Source organism: Poecilia latipinna, unplaced genomic scaffold, assembly GCF_001443285.1.
Source record: "Poecilia latipinna isolate Pla-1442-1.1 unplaced genomic scaffold, P_latipinna-1.0 Scaffold256, whole genome shotgun sequence".
NCBI lineage: Eukaryota > Metazoa > Chordata > Actinopteri > Cyprinodontiformes > Poeciliidae > Poecilia > Poecilia latipinna.
Genome location: NW_015112872.1, coordinates 205125 through 222704, shown reverse-complemented (window position 1 = coordinate 222704; position 17580 = coordinate 205125). Strand labels below are relative to the sequence as shown.

The 17580-nt window shown below is 37.9% G+C and overlaps 1 protein-coding gene across 2 annotated transcripts in view; it reads left to right on the top strand.

Moving 5' to 3' along the window:
• Nucleotides 1-15490: 15490 nt before the first annotated feature.
• hmx3a (H6 family homeobox 3a) overlaps nucleotides 15491-17580 on the top strand; it is a 6881-nt gene continuing 4791 nt past the window's right edge. The window contains exons 1-2 of one of the 2 annotated variants that reach the window (XM_015033048.1): nucleotides 15491-16752; nucleotides 16845-17151. In XM_015033048.1, coding sequence (XP_014888534.1) covers nucleotides 16860-17151 — 292 coding nt within the window. In that variant the 5' untranslated portion in view covers nucleotides 15491-16752; nucleotides 16845-16859. Of the gene's footprint in view, nucleotides 17152-17580 lie in introns of both variants that reach the window. The other variant, XM_015033046.1, reaches the window with a different exon arrangement.

Genomic DNA, 17580 nt, shown 5'->3' with positions numbered 1-17580 from the left:
AGGAGTTTGAGGGTTTTTTAAATGACCAGCTTGGACTCAGATGAATCTGTTTAAGTGATAAAATTAATTAGTCTGAAACCGTCAGTCCCAATTGGACTTTAGCTTTTTTGAGGACACATTTCCACTCGTGCAGTTTCAAAGCAGTCCTGGCTAAAGAATAAAATAAAATCAAGTTAAATTAAATTAAAAAGTTAATTAAGATAAATTATATTCAAGTGAACTGGTAAAAAAAACATTTGACAAATAATCCCCATGAACTTCCTACAAAGACTTGTCTTCGTTTGGGAATGATTGCTGGCAATGATGATGATTGCTGTTTATTTTTCTTTTTACAAAATAAATCACCTTAACTGAAAAAAAAAACAACAAAAAAAAAAAAAAACAAGCCCACGGAGGTTTCATTTGTTAAAAAGAGACACAAAAAAGTGTTTTGCAGTTTAACAATGTGGCATATTTTATCATTTTCGCTCAAAACCAGTTTTTAGAATAAAGATGGGAAACATCCCTTCAGAAGTTAAACATCTTCAGAGTCGATGCAGATTTAAGCCTCTAAATCTGAGTCCTCTCCCTGCAGTTCCTCCTTTTTTCCTGCTCTCCTGCGGGCATCGTTAGCCAGATGATGATGGGAGCTACCTTGGCCATAATAGGAGGGTTGACTGACCCCTGACCCCCGCATCGATCTGCTGGCTCTGTCCAGCTGGGCCTCCCCAAACCCAGTCAGCTGGAGAGGTGTTTAAGAGCAAAACATTCCAGCTCCCATCCTCTCTGCTACACCCTCATTAATTACATCATTTACCTGTGACAGTGACAAACCTGTGTGGCCACGCCACACTTTATTAAGGTCACTGTATAAAACCTGAGCCAAGCCTCAATCAGGGGCATGTGTGCGCGAGTTTCCCGTTGAATCCATCTTACATATTTTGAGATTATGAGTGCAGGCCGGTCATTCCAGAATCAGAGGACAAAGTAAGCATGAAATAAACGACCCGTTAATTTGATTTGTTTTGCTCAAGAATCAAAGATACACTTTTTAAAGAGATTTTCTATTCACTGCGTGCTATGCTACATGAAATCCCCAGTCCATATTCTACAGGAAAGTCGCGCTCACATTAAAAAAACATTTAATTTCACGTAAGACTTCACTTGATTTCACCAAATAGTTGCACGCTGTTTGTTTTTTTACAAATTCATTATTGAATTTCAAATATTTACTTAAATCCCATTTGCATCAAGTCATTCAAACTATCAAAATGTCAAACACTTACTATTTAGGAACTCATTTAAGTTTTTTTTTTATTTTTAAGATGATTTGGTTGCTAGGTTGAATACGTCTGATTACAGATCATAATGTGTTGAAAACTGATGCTAATTTTATCTTTAAACAGGAACAGATGCTAAATTTAATGTTTCTGATGATTTCAATGATGATTTCCAAACTTTGAATAAATGTGTCCTATTCTGCTGATCTTCATGGTTGCATTTGTTAGTGTGACACATTAGACCAAAGATGGCGGATCTGCAGTCTGGATATGATGTTAGCATGTGGCTTAATGATATTTTCTAATGTCATGTGAATAGCTGCTTTTCCTCTTCATATAATGCTAAATTAGAGGCACAAATGTTGCTGTTATTCAAGTATTTAAATATATTTCTAACCAAGATAATTGTACATTAGTTCAAGAAACGTGTGCCATCAAAGTCAAATCATACAATAAAGTTTTTTAAAAAATATAATTTTAAGTTCTTTTAAAAAGTGGGATGAGAAAAAAACAAAAATGTACTTTTATTTGTTTCTCATCATACATGTGTCAGTTTTTTTGTGCCTGGATTACTTGAGATTTTCTGGCCGGGACAGAAAATCTCTTATACATTTGGAATGTTTCAAGGAGATGTTGACTTTATTTTGATGAACATCATATCTTAAAATAATAATAAAACTATTTCCAGCAGTTTTGAACAGACATAAATGTAACTCCAAGTGCTTTTAAACACTGAGGGGAAAACCTAGCAGCTAATTTTATCATTGTTGTCCTTGTGAAACACCGAGCATGGGAAGGGTTTTGACATGTTTTTGGATGAAATATAAAAGCTTGCAGATTTAAGACCACTTTTGGTTTATGTTCTCTCTGTTTTTACTTTCAAAGCCAACTCGCTGACTCAGTTTTTTGATTTTTTTTCTTCTTTTTTTTCTCTTTTTTCTAGCCCTTGTTACCGTTGCAACTCAGGAGCAGCCGGATGTTTGTGTGCCATTCATTCTTCCACTTTTACTGCTACATTTGCATTGCCTCGTATTTCTGCAGCTGCCTCGTCTCCCGTTCCATATCCACCTGAAATCACCTTCTTTCACCCCTCTGTTGTTTCACCTCTTTCACTATTCCCCCTTTCCCTTTCTTCCTTTTTACTACAGCCCCCACCTACACACTAAAAGACTATTGGTTTCCTCTTGCCATACTTTTCCCCACTACACACTAGTATTTCAATCTCAACTCAATTGAGAAGGCTGACCTGCAGACATAAAGAATTGGCTTTAAGGCTTTCAAAATGGAACTAAATCTCCTGCAGGTCACACTGGGGGAAAATAAGCAGCAAATGTAAGTAAGCATGAAATAGTTTTTCATAAATAATCCAAATGACAGGTGGCTTTCTAATGGTACCAGGGGGCTGTAAAAGAATATGTTGGCAATTTCTCCCCTATTAAAGTGAAATAGAAAGCCGAATACATAACGCCGCTGACGGAACAGTTGCATACTAGGGCCCATTGGAGTGGAGATTGAGGACACAGTTGGGTATTAGAGGCAGTTGTAGTTGGAGGTAAGATGGTGGAATGATTGCCAGACTTACAGTCAAGGTCTTTTCCGCTGTGGGGAAAACGAATGCCCCCTCCTTCAGATCGAATCAATTGGTCAGTAACTGTCCCCTATCCATGAGCGCGTACAGGCGGCTCTATCCTGTTTGCAGGGCGCCGGGCGTTGGATGTGATTTGTGCTTGGGATTTTCAAGTAATCAATGCTACATCTTGGACTAATATGAAATCCAGCGCCGAATGTACAATGTCAAACAGAAATACAAGTAAAGATCTTTTACTGCAACTGGTGTTTTACTGGCAGGAAATATATTAACCTGGATATCTGATGAGTGGAGGAAAAAAAAAAGCTATATTATAAAACACAAAATCCTGGCTCAGCTCTAGTTTCAGTGGTCGTAGATTAGTAGAAGTTTTAGTCTGAAATGTGGAAGTTTGAACCTCGTATCCCATGAAGAAACCTTCATTGTTTCTTGTGACGTTCCCGTCGGTGTGAAATGGGCTTTCCAACACGTTGCGACATTACAGCTAGAAGCATCAAATTGTTTTATAGTCTTTAGCGGCACAAAGTAGTGGATAAAAAGTACTTTGGAAAGTGGAGGACATACATGTATAAGAATACACAGTTTGCCACATTTGTACATGCATTAGTGAAAATAGGTATGATCCTTGAAGGCCTCGGAGTTTTGTTAAAAGGAGAAGATCGAAGAAGACTAGAAAGTGAAGTTCACATCTGAAAGAAAGACAACTTGAAGAAGCTAAACTTTTGATCAGATAAAGATAATCTGAACATTTATTCTCAATTCCTTTCAGAATTTCCCCGACCTTAGATTTAATCTTTGTGTCAATTTGTCTTGTTTCTTTACTTAATCAATAAATTAAGTCTATGACATGGTTAGTGAATGAGTTAATCACTGCGAGTTTTTGTGATTACATACAGATGTATTCATTGAATTTACAGGAGAAGTGTGACAATCATGAGATTTAAGATATATTTTCATTATATATTTCTGTCACTTAGGCCCTCCGCTAAACATAAATAGATGTTTTACACATATACAAGTAATTTATAGATAATTTACAATTAGAAACAAGTTTCTTGGTTGAATACAAATATTTTATGATCTAAATTTTGGACTGAAGTGCAATTAAACATGCCCTTTTTTAAACTCAACTAACTTTTGCTCTTGCTGTGAATTTGTTGCTGATTCTCAAGTGACATTTAAGGCAGCTCATTCATAAAGACTGCAGCATCTCGGATTATATGAAACAAAAAATGTCTTTTATGTTTAACTGGAACGTGACTAAGAAATCAACCTCAGTCACAGACGGCGTCCCTTCTCTGTCACACTGATTTGACTGGACTGTTTGCTGGTAAGCCGACATATGTGGCTGCTCCTTGTTTTGTGTGCAAGTGTCTGAAAGGAAAGAGTGATTTGAGGTCCCCTTGAGTCAGACTCTGTTATTTATTGCTATTAAATGGTTAATTTTCCTGGGTGCCCTGAGGACTGCAGGGCTGCGTTAAGACGTGAGGAAGATAGAGTTGTCGAGGGGTTACTGTGGATACTTGATGTATTAAGAGTCCAATTTTAAGAGCCCCATTAGGGATTGATGCTGCCCAGTGATCTATCACATTTTTGTTCAGTGTGGGAGAAAAAGATGGAACGTCTACAACGAGTTTTGTTTGACTTTATGATTTGGATGTATTTGATACACCGAAGCTCTACATACGTGAATGCATGTATGTTCATAAACGTCTTTACATAAGCAGATCTGTTTGGACACTTATTTGTTACTGTGCATCCAAATCATGACATGAGGTGATGTGCAATATTCGGTTCACAAGAGTGAGACGAGACAAGATTTTAGCTCTGTGGGAAAATGAGGATTTCCTATTTTTGTGCTCAAAAACAAATGAAATCTTTCACACATTACAAATTGTGCTTTAAAAAAAAAAACCTTGATCAGTACAGAACTACCTAACGCTGAAAAATCTCAGTAAATCTTTGAACATGAGAGCGACTTGTTTAAGAAGTGATAAGAAGCTCTGATGTGGCTTTAGCATCGTTAGCTGCTAACAATCAGCCAGTTGCCGCATTCTTGCAGTATTTTAGGACTGCAAATAGTCAACAGATTGTCTTCAAATCTGTCTCCTGTTATTCTTTATATAAAGTGTGCATGATGGTGCCAAATAAATAATTTAAAAGTGGTGGGAGCTTTAGTGCTTCTGTAACCCAGTGTTGTAAAACAGTTTAACAAGCCATGTATGTGTATTAGTTTAAAAAAAAAATAGTTTTGTCAACATAACAGGGTAAGTCAAGAACTGCTTCCTTTGTCAAAAAATATAGGCACAATATAGCAGATAAATACAAAAACTCTACAGCACCTTATAAAAAAGACAAAAACAAAATGTTTTTGTGTTGTAATTAAATGTGCGATCACAAACTTCCCCGTCATTCTTCCAGAATCAAATCCAGGACTCATGCATGTGACTTTTTGATAACAAATTTCAAAGTCACTGTTTGCAGATGTTGCTGCAGAACAAATGTTGTGCTACACATGATTGAGGTGATGAATCCATCCACAATCACATAAGAGCCCAATTAAAAAAAAAAAAAGCACTGAAGTTTGTTTTCGCGTCAAACGATATAAAACTTCAGTAAGTTTAAATGCTGCCCTCAGGCACTGTGTGAATCTAAAATCTCAGACTCACTTTCTTACTCCTGTTTGGCAGCTTTCACAACTTCTACAAGAGGGAGATGAGCTATGCAAAGCAGCTGACTTTAATGGCGCTCTTTTTCCACCCCATGGCACAAAGAGGGAATGGAGAGACAAAATAAACACTCATTACTGTCCATCACGACGACTGAGAGAGGAAGGGGCAATTATGTCTGAACGTACTTTGCTGTCATGTGGCCCTTTCTCTCGTTACAAAACAAACACAAGGGGTCAGGGAAATTGTGTCAACAGGAAGGATATTAGTGTCAAGTAGGAAATTACACTTGTTGGTCTTAAACCTGCAAAGAACATAATTGTGGAGTTTGACAGCCGCGTTCCTGTTTTTGTGTTTGCGTGTTCTCACAGTTGATCTTTTCCGTTTTGGAGGATTGATCCCGCCGTGTGTCGGATGGCAGACGCTTTTCTACTGAGCTGAGTGAAAAGCAGGGAGAAAGAGGCAATCAAAGTGCTGTTAGTTTTAAATGGTTAGTAATGGGCTCTCATTCACTGTCCAATTTATTGATCTATTGGTAATCAATTGCGGCTCATTTCTAACCTGTGAGCTGAATCTCAATACATTTTCTGTGTCATGTGAGTGGGAATGAGTCACAGCAGGGGAAGAACTGGTTCTGGGGTTTTGCATATCAGGATAGAAAACAAGGATCAGGTTTTAACAGGTTTCTAAAACATTAAAATCTAGACTCGGGTCGGTTTAATCAAGTCATTATTTACAAAACAAAAGGCAAAGCCAAAATGGAAACCCTGTTCAAGTGCAAAGTTGATAATTATTTGATTTAAAAAAAAAAAAAGAACAGACTTATTTATTTTCAGCTTAGTGGGACTGTTTCTATAAAAGTCCTTTGAACATAATGCCAATGTATGGAAGACATCAACAATGAGAGTAAATTATTGCCGCTCATCAATCTGAGACTTTGGGTCAAAAGGCAATTTTCAAACCACCTGACATCTGTCATTCTGCAGAGAAAAAGCTCGTTCACAAGTGGAAAACCACTAAGAAACAGGCTTCCTGGCGAATTCAAACCAGAGTCCTCTCATCCAACGGTCGGAGAAATTGCAAAAAGCCCAGGAGCTCAATTTCACTCTCTACAAACCTGAGTTTGTGGAGTGTAAAGTTAAAGTTCATGACAGTTAAATTAGAAAAATACTGAAGAAATGTGGATCGTTTGGAAAACTTTCCAGTACAAACCCACCTTTATATGGCAGCAAAACCCCGGGAGAAAAAAAAATTCTTTGGAAAAATGAGACAAGAGAAGAAATCTCAACTCTCTCAAGCACGGTGGTGGTGAGTGATGATGTGGGCTTGATGTGTCGTCACAGAGCCTCAGCTCATCTTATACTGACTGAATCCACCATGGACTCATATGTAAACTAGTGTGCTTGAGACATGTATGAAACCACCTGTTCCACAACCCAAGCTTGGCTGAAATCAAACCTTCATCAGGACAATGATCCCGAACTTTACACTGAAATTCTGTGAACTGAGGAATTGTTGTAAAGCAGAGTGGACTGAAGGTATTTCAAAATTTTTGCTTGCAATACCTTCAGTTTCAATAATTTTAGTAAAGCTGAATGTCTTTTCCATTGTACTTAGAACCTTGAGATGAAAACAGTTACATTTTTTCCCCCCCTCAACTATTCACATCACTTACAACAAGTAGAAATGACTCTTGTTAGTTAATGTCAGATTTATGAAACGGCAGACTCAAAGGCTTTCTGACAGATTGGAGCTCTGTCCTGTGGATGGACTTTGTCTGTTGGCTCATTTGAGTCTGATCAGTTTCTGATGGGTCTAAGGTAACACTTTCCCATCGCTCTCAGGATCTCATCCTTGAGACCAAAAGCTCCTCAATTATGCAGCAACACAGAAAGATCAGCTGTCTGAATGGATGAGGACAAGATAATGCTCTGAGTGTACGTTACATAACATTTCTGGGTCAAGGTTCTGGGTTAGTGGGGCCTTGTAAAAAGACAGGGACCTCCGAAATGGTTATATTTAATTCTGGTTGGGGTGAACTTTAGGCTATCTTCAGTGAAATATTTGGGTAACATCCTGCTAGATCTTAACACTCACTCCTCGCTTTCTACTCCTTTTCCTGCTCTCTGGTCCCTTAATTCAGTTAAGGCAAAGTGATTCTTCTTCTCTGGTTTTTGCTGGAGATATTTTTTTCCTGTTGAAAGGCAGATCTCCTTTTGCTCCGCCAAATCCAAGTGAGTGCTCACCCGCAGGGGGAGATTTGGGGCAAATAAAAAAAAAAAAAAAAATGTTGCAATCGGCATTTTAAATGTAACCGTACTCTGAATCTGACAGCACTAAATTGAACTGGATCATAAGTTCTTTGAATAAGACTGTTCGGCTGCAGTGAATTAGATGAAATTGGACTTCAACTGGATTTCAAGATGACATTTTGCGCACTCAGAGATGATGCTTGTTGCAAATCTGTGCTTCACAAAGAAAAAGGAATGGATTTTTGATCACATTAGATTTTTCTAGCTAACTGTGATCATTACTGTGTTGAAACACCGAACCAAGTTGCAAATTCATTCCAAACATTTGACTTCTCTTAGGTTAGTGGTCACTTTTTTTTTTTTTTTAGAATTATTGGTGTTCAGGCAAATTTAATAAGCTCAGACAATGATGTTGGGGATTAGAAATTGAAAATCAGCCACTGAGTACATTAGAAACGACCGTGGCTGATGAAACAACAAATGACCTCCTGTGGACCTCTGCTTTAATTGAAGGCTGCTAAAGAAACATGCCAGAGTTTATCCTTCAATTTTGAATTAACAAAAAAAAAAAATAAAAAAAAAAAATAAGTCCAGCAGTCTCACATTAAAATTTAAATTTTGTGGTATTTAAAATCAACATCCTGGCATCCAACCACTGTGTGGTAAGACTGAAATAATTGGTCAGCGTTCTGCTTTGTTCTTCACAGTTCACAATGTTTTATTGTTTTTAGGGACTCAAGAACATCAACAGACATCTGCCTAACTTGAATAGAAAACTCACTCTTGTCTTTCCCGTTTTGAATAATGGCTAAAAGAAACTTGCATATGCCACAAGTCTTTTATACCCCAAGGAAAAAGGAATTACTGTTGATGTTGCGCATTGTGAGATGACTTTTGTTGCAAATCTGTGCAAAATATTGCGCAACAGATTTATTAGCTTAAAGAAGTATAGGCTTGTAGAAGAATATTTCAAAGTATACATTAAAAAAATGTCCAAATAAAAACACAACAGCAACTTATCTGCAATCAGTAGCTTGAGTTATTACAGCGTAATATTAACTCATTTAGGGCAAACAACAAAATGCAAAAAAAAAAAAAAAAAAATGTTTTGGACAACTTTTTATTATGTATGTTTATGTTTAGTTATGTTTAGTTATTACCTCTTTATAAATATTTATTTGTCTACATACAGCAAGGTTACATCTTCTAATTTAAAATGTGTGAATTTGCATCAGTTAATTATGTGATTAATACCATATGAAACAAACAAGCGCCGTTGTTTTGTTTTTTTTTTTTTTTTTTAATTTTTTCGGTTTAACGGATAACCTGGGTCACATTTAGATATTGTTAAGTGGCTTTGAATAGGCGCCCTGAATTCACAGCTCCAAATGACCCGCGATAATCAGGTAATTAAAATCAGGCCATTCCCCACATCTGACACACTTTACTCTCACGCTTCATCTGAATAACAAATAAGTCCCGGCCTGGTTTCTCTTACAGAAAGGGTAGAAATAATAAATAAAGTAGGAGAAATTGGCTTCCTCTTCATTTCAATATTAACGTTGTCTTCGTCTTCTAAAGAAAAGATAGAAAGTGAGTTGGAAAAAAGGGGGCAAAGGTCCTGTCAAAAGTGCCAGTGCCTGTATGGAAGTACCCGGTTTTCTTAATTCATCCCTTAGGACCGGATAAGTCTATCAATCTGTTAAATTGGAAAGCCATTAGGTGCCCTGGTTTATGTGTTTCAAGCTGTTAACTAGAGGCTGATTGATTGTTGTTCCTTTGATGGGATATGCTGATCTAATCTCACTGTGTGCACGTTTGCAATAAATTACACAATTCATTTCCCCCATTTAGAGAGAGGGTGGGTGTGGGGGGCAGGGGGGGGCTCACACCTCCAGGCATGCCTACGCTATGCAGGCAAAAGAGCAGGGAACCTATTTTATGGTGCCATTTAGCCGGCAAGCTTTCAGCAATCCCAGCGTTCTTTCAAGTCCCCCCTCCTCCTCCCCCTTGGCCTCAACCCTTTCCAAAAAATCGAAGCATAATCAAGGTGTATGTTTAGAAAATTTATTGTTATAATTTTCCGCCATAATCTCCTCCATTTTCCCGCAGCCGCGCCGACATATATCATCATCTAAGAGGAGAAAATGGATAGCAGTTTAAAATTTATCGGTCTTTGATTCTCAATTATACATGTTTATGACTTCATCTGTCTTCAGTGACTTCAACCTTTTCCATTATAGCAGAATATTATTTGTACGGAATCCATTAAATTCACAAGGCAGGGCTGTAATGGCGGGGCTGCAGCGATTTGCAGGGGGAAAAGTTTTGAAAGGTTGGCTTTAGGAAAAGCGCAGCTGTTATGACACAAGAAATTGCTTTATTGATGGTGTGCTCTGCTGCCTGTGCATTTGGCCATTTGTTACCGGGCCCATATCTATATCTCAGGCTGACGCTGATGAGAACCTTTCTGCTACCTTCTCCGGATTACTGACTTGTAATGACACATGCAGGCAGGCTGTGTGAAAGACGACAATCCAGGGGAGAGTTTCGAGGGGTACAGAGGATGGACATTTGGGGCAGGTGGCTGGAGGGCTCAGATTAAACTCTGGATGAGAAGATAAAAAAAAAAAAAAGGCCCAAAGACTGTTTCCCTATGCGCCATCCGGAGGTCAACATCTCTGCAGGGGAATAAGAGAAAACAATAATAATAGAGTTAAGTCGAAAATATTCAAACCCCTTGAATTTTTTCTCACGTAGTCAAGTTGCAACTGCAAATCTCTCTTCTACTACAGTTTTATCTGTTAGACCAACATAAAGCAATGCAAAATTGTGAAAAAAGTAAAGTATGCGGCACATTTGTTTGACTATGGTTTTCTGTGCATAAATCAGGCCTTTATGGAACAATAGCACAACGAAAGCATGTGTTGAAAACAATCCATAAAAAGTCCCATTTGTTGTTTGCAACAAGGTGGCTCGACAAACGTGAGACCAAAATGGAAAACACACATACCCTGAAAACAGCACTTCCTAGCAGGAAAGTGGGGGTGTTAGCATCGTGATGTGGGATCAGATGTTGTTCGGCGTCGACAGAGAAGCAGGTCAGAGTTCACGGGAAGATAAGAGGAGCTACATTTAAGGGCAAACCTAGAGGGAAGTCTGTTAAATTCTTTAAAATACTTGAAACTAGAATACTGGGACATTTCTACATGCAGCCAGAGCTACAGTGGAGTGGTTTAGATCGTTAGATAAAGTGGTCCAGTCAAAGTACAGATTTGAATTCAAGTGAGAATGTGTAAAAGAAATTGAAGATTTATGTAGACAGAGACTCTCCATCCAATCTGAGCTTTAGCTGTCCTGCAAGGATAAAGCTAAAAAATTGTCAGTCTCTCAATGTGCAAAGCTGCACTGTAAAAAACAAACAAACTCCAAAACAAACAACAACAAAAAATCCCTGTAATACCTACAGCTGTAGTTGCCAGAATTTTGCCATATAAAATCAGTAAAATCCATATTTATTCAGTTTTATCATATAAACAAGGTAGAATATGTACAATACATTAAAATTCTGTGGTTTCCTGGATTTTACGGTAAATTAGAGAAAATTTATTTATTTATTTTTTATTTTACAGTGTGGTCGAGGCACATCCAAAAGCTTTACAGCTGAAATTGCTTCTGCTTCTACAAGATATTTAACACAAATAGCTGAGTACAAGTGCACACCAACTCTTTCACATGTTGACTTTGGAAAAGTTTTCACACTTTGCATTGTTTTGCTTCCACCGCATGACAAAATGTGCAAAAGATCACGGAGTAACAGCTTTTTATACAAGGTCTATGTAATAAAACTAGGCAACTGAAAGATCTAGAGATGTATAACAATGACAGCTTAATAGAATATACTAGAATTTGCACTTTTATCCACGATTTTGCCTGTTTTACACACAAAGCAACAAGATTGTCTTCTGTTGGGCTTGGCTGAATGACATTGAGCTCGTTTCGACTGCCTGGTGCAAAGGGGCCGAGTAAAAGTTAATCAGGCTGTAACTCAAGAGCCATATGGCCACTTACAATCAATGCCTGCACAATCCCAATTAAAGCTTGCCGGGTCAGTGGACAGCCACTAATTCCTTTAAATGCAATGCTTAAATCTAAGCAATCTCCGTGTGGCCTTCGTTGGTTCAATGGCTTGTTTCAACCTGAAATCGAGAGTTAAGAGTCCAAGAAGGACACAGAGTGGACAGAGTTTTGGTGATAAATGCCAAACGCCGTTTGGGTGGAGGGCGGCTGACGCAAAGACGGGCAAGCTCTGTTTTCATTTGTTAAACTAAATGAGCTCAAAAGGTTTATAAAACCTATAGTGATCATAGCAAGATGACAGTTCATCACTATACATTGTATTTGTATTCAAAAAAATTAAAACTTTGCATATTTATATTAATAATCCAATCATTTTCACTCTTACAGCGATTTTTTTTTTTTTTTGGAGGTTACTTTTATTTGTTTTAAATCCCCCAAATCTTAAAGAAAAACATTGTGCATCCGCTACGCGGATACTCAAATGAATATTTTTATCATATTTTTTCCTCTCTTTTGCCAATTATTCCATCTATTTTAGAAATCACATTTACATTTAATGCTGGATATTCATTCTTCTCTTTATAGTAATTCTAGATTGTATTAGTTTTACAGCTAAACTGAATGAAAGTAAAATGAATATATACTTTCTTGTGACTATTTAGAAATTAATTGTTTCTAAATTATTTAATTTATGACAAGTTTTAAATTGTATTATTGCTGTTATTATTACTGTTGCCATTATTATAACACCTAAAACATAAAATAAACCATGAAAAAGAATACTATCAGGCAAGAGCTAAATATCGCCGTCAGGCAAAAACCATGAATCGCAAAAAAAAATATTTGTTTTCTTGCAAAAATCAACTGTATTGCTCTCATCTGTCTGTAGTTTAATTGATAAATATCCTTTTAAAAAAGCATTAATAGCATCATGGGACTTTGACCAAAAAGAAACAATTCATACTTATAAATAAATTATTTTTTTTTCTTTTTATGTTAGAGGCAGAAGGTTTTTATCAGTGGTGGAATGCAAAATTAGTAATGTCAACTAAAGGTGTCATTTTCCAAGAGAGCTTAGTCGTGAGACATTTTTAAAGAATAATTCTCCATTCTGGATTTTTATTTTTATGGTGTATTCTTTATCAGCACTACTGTTTTCACTCCAGTTAGGGGTCCAAATCTTTTCCTCCTGAAACTCACAACAAACTCCCAGTTTCACTGTCAACACCTCTTAGTCGCTTGTTTGCCATGGCCCTCTCTCCTCCTGCCTTCTCTCCCTCTGAGCTTTGGCCGTTGTCTTTTATCACAATTCTGACCCACAGAAAGGAATTCTCACAAGATATCAAAACAAAAATCTATATTTAATATGGGAGCAATTACAAAGCAAAGTTGGCTGCACAGGGCTGTTGTCACCAGAGCGCGTGTTTTTCATCAAATAGGTCATTAGACGATGATGGATGTAAACCTATAAAGTATCTAAACTGGACCTTTTAACAAACCACGAGCAACACTATCATTTCTCTAATAGAACCTGCTGACCGTGTCATTCCCTGCTGCCATTTGTCATTTTTCCTTGTGAAATAATCAATATCTGGGCGCTTTGAAATAAATAATATAAAGGCCATAGTAACCTACCCAAGGAGCAACAAAAATAGACTTATGGAGCATTCAGAGGGCCTAAATGGCGCGTGGGCACGGGCTACTACATGTTGGTAATCAATGCATAATAAAAGCTCAAACTGATTGTGTAATACCATTTTTTTTTTACGTTCTTTTCAATGATGGGTTCTCGAGTATCAGTTTTTTCTAGCCACATGGAGTGCAGTAAGAGCAGAAATCCTGCTGTGGTGTATGTTTCCACTGAGTTTTCATTTTTACATTCTTTGTTTTTACGCACTCTACATTTAAGAATCTTAGGTTCGATTTTGTAATATTTCCAGTGTCTCACAAAAATAAACATTGAGTTTATTCTCACTATGCAAAAACAGACCCCTGCAACCAGCATTTAATGCTGAATTACAGTTACGGATTCATCTGTGAACCTGAACCAAAAAACACACAAATATAAAGTGAATGGTTTCGATGAAACTATGAAAACCACTTTTAGTTTTTGTTTTGTTTTTCCAAACATGACAAAGGTTTAAATATCAAGCTTTAAGATGTCTAGTGTTGGATAGTCATGTTCACTCAAAGAGTTTCAGTTAATCAAAGAGAGCAAACTCCTCATAAAAAGGTTAAACACAGACTTATATTAGAATTAATTTGACAGCTACAAATCAAATCTTAAATTCAGTGTCACAACTCACCCATGGTCCATTCACAACTATTTCTGGTTGTCATGGTACCTACACTGTGCACAACACAGAGTTTGTTGGCTGAATGGGAAAAACTATAGCTGACATAGTTGCCAGTCTCCGGCAGCTATGATGGTCACCTATTCCTTGAGTTGAAAACTCTTAGTCTCACTACTGACTTGAGTGTGCTGTGTTTAATTTTTTAAATTTTATTTATTTATATATTTTTTTTAATTTGGAGAGATGACTTGCCCTGAGTAAAAAACTGATTTTTACTCAGTTTTCTCGTTCAGCACCAATTCACAACAAATATGTTCAGGGACTGTAAAACAAATAATAAAAAAATGTAATTAAATAAAATCTTAATCACTGAATTTATCTAAATCAGTCCATTATAATCCATTCATGTAGATTCAAATTCACTTACATGAATTCAGATGACCTCTTAATGATGATACACTGAAGTCAAGTTCACTTTATTTTACCACCTGGAGAAGATTGATTTTAAAAAACTGGTTTAGCAGCAATCCATCAACCTGAGCTAGCATATGGTGACTTCAGACTGTTAATCATACCAAAATAACATATTAACTAGTTATTCAAAATAACTAGTATAATTTAGCAGAACAAAATAACAAAAATGCTGCAGAACAAAGCTTATTACATGTTGCTTTGATGAAATTCTCTTTATCAAAGATGTGTTTATTTGCACCTCAGTTGCAATGATGGCAAACATTGTAGTCTCAGGATGTATCCATCTGAGCAGTTCATTATGAAACAGTTATTCTATGCTTGGATTTGACATTACATGTTTAAACTCTAATTTATCCTCTAAAAAACAAGATCAAGCATCAGAATATCCCACTGTTTATAGTCAGAATGAATGAATGAAAGTACATGTGTAACTCAGTCTTTTGCAAATCTGCCATTTTTGTCCTCCCTATTGTCACCTTGCGTTTATCTGGAGAATTTATTATGTGCATGACTCTTCCAATTCTTTTTTTTTTTCTTTTGTCTTACGGGGTCCTTTTTTGTGACTTCCCACAATCCTACAGCGTAGACAACAGAGTTGCCCTCATAAGGCGGTGGAATCAGGCACATGCTCCCTGCTCCCCACAGAGGGCGCTGTCCCTCCGCCGTTCCTCCTCCGTATCAGCCCCAGCAGTTCCCCAACCAGCGCGGCTGCTGCTTTTTAACAAGTCAATTAATATCAATGAGTGAATATACATGGCGCATTTTACAAAGAGCGCAATCTGAGGGATGAATTAAAAAAATCGATTAGGAATTAAAAAAAAAATATATATATAACAATAATAATAAATGAATGACTGCACGACCCGCAAACATGGTGGAAGTGGCCCTCGCTGGAAATCAATGAATTAGAAATATGAATCTAATCGCCCATTGGTGACGCGCCGTGCAGCTACATACCTTTTTTTTTCTTCTTCTTCTTCTCCCCCCAGATTATAGGAACAGAAATTGACAATAAATGAACGCACAGAGGAACAGGCATCGCTAAACACATGCAGTGTATTTAGGCTTGCACGAAGTAAAAGTGAACCGACTATCAACAAAGAAGCAGATTGTAAATTGATTTATTCAATTGTTATTTATTTAATATTGCTTCACAGTCGTTATTTATTAGGTGAGATAACAATGTGGATAACAGGCCCGTGCTGTAGGTAGCTCTAAGATGATTGTTGACATGAGACCCCACACCCACTCGCGACGGGATTTGCTTTTAGAAATAAATTTGGATCTAATAGAAAATGTTTTATTAAAGCAATTACCAAAAATTCCGGACAACTGTTGCGAAAAACGGGCCTACTGTGCAGGGGATCCTTGAAATGCATTTTCAATTAAACTGACTTTTTAAAACAATACTTGTAACAGCCTCACGTCTCCCAGTTACTTTTTCAATGCTCGTTCAAAAAGCAATTTAATTTAAATTTTAGAAAGAAGAAGAAGACAGACTAAAAAAATTGAAGAGTTAAAGCACACACGCCTTTATATTAGATGAAATAGAGGCAGATATCTGTGAGCGATGCAGTCTTTGTTCCTTGTGAGACGGGTCCAAATCCTTCCTTTTGGTGCTGTTCAATTGTCGCTAATTGTACTGTATGAGACCAATAACAGGGGAGCGCGCACAGCCTGCAGCCACAGGGCGCACGGAGTGGGGAGAGGAGGGGAGGATGGTCTCTCCCTCTTTTTTTTCCTCCCTCCCCTCGCCGTCTCTCCCTTAATCCCATTTGCCATTGTACATGCCCAATCGCCTATACTTTCCGCATTTAACTTGGATGACATTTTTATTTCATCATTAGCATCAGACACCGACTGACTGACACGCTGGGACACGAAGAGGTTTTTTTTTCCTTCTTCTTCTTCTTCTTCTTCTTCTTCTTCTGCTTCTTCTTCTTCTTCTCCCCCCCGCGCTTTAGACGGAAACACTCCGGGATGAGACATCCCCATGATTGTCTTTTTGTGACACGTATCAACGCTTTATTTTATTATTTAACCCGCGGAGAAGGAAGTGTGTTTTGACGACGCTCTCCGGGTGTGAAGTAGAGTTAGAAAAACAGGAACTCAAAGTACCTGGGATATCCACAGCCTGTAAGTCAGCATTTTTTTTTTTTTTTACTTTCACCCCCTCCTCTGCTTTTGATAAGAAAAATAAATAAAAAATCCTGGACCTCTGCGTTCAGACCGCAGCTGCAGCGATGCCAGAGACGACACAAGAGACGTGCGCTCCGGCCAAGGATTCCCCTTTCTTCATCAAGAACCTGCTGAACTGTGACAGCAAGCCGTCTAAACCCAAACCGCCGCTCGTCGCCTCCGCTAAGGCGGCCTTAGAGGGAGGATTTTCCCTCTCCCAGGTCGGGGAATTCAACTTTCCACGCTTTGACGTGCCCGCGCAGCGGTTCACTCTACCGGCGCACTACCTGGAGCGCACCTCTGCGTGGTGGTACCCCTACACCCTCGGTTCGGCGGCTCATCTGCACAGAACTGAAGGTAAGATGAGTGATACCTATGCAGTCTGATTTTGAATAATAAACGCGACAGAATAAACCAATTCTGTTTCGACGTACCTAAAACGTCTCCCGCAGAAGACAGATTTCCCATAAAATCGCGCATTTCGTGCGTTTTCTTGAAAGGCTTCGCAGGCGTGTGGAGATTCAACACCTTGTCTCCTGCATAACCTACTTTGTTATGCAACGACACGGTATAATAGATCAATAAAGCGACACGCTGCGCATAAAACGAAGCAGACATGATGAAACCATTGGATGAGGGCGACGATGCGCAGCTTGCTTTTGATTTGTCTCCTCGCGCTTGTGGTGGACATCTCACCCCGGAGGCTCCGTCACTGACAGCCTTTTTTTTTTTTTTTTTTACACATCCCCGTTTTTTTTTTTTTTTTAATAATTTTTTATACTTTTT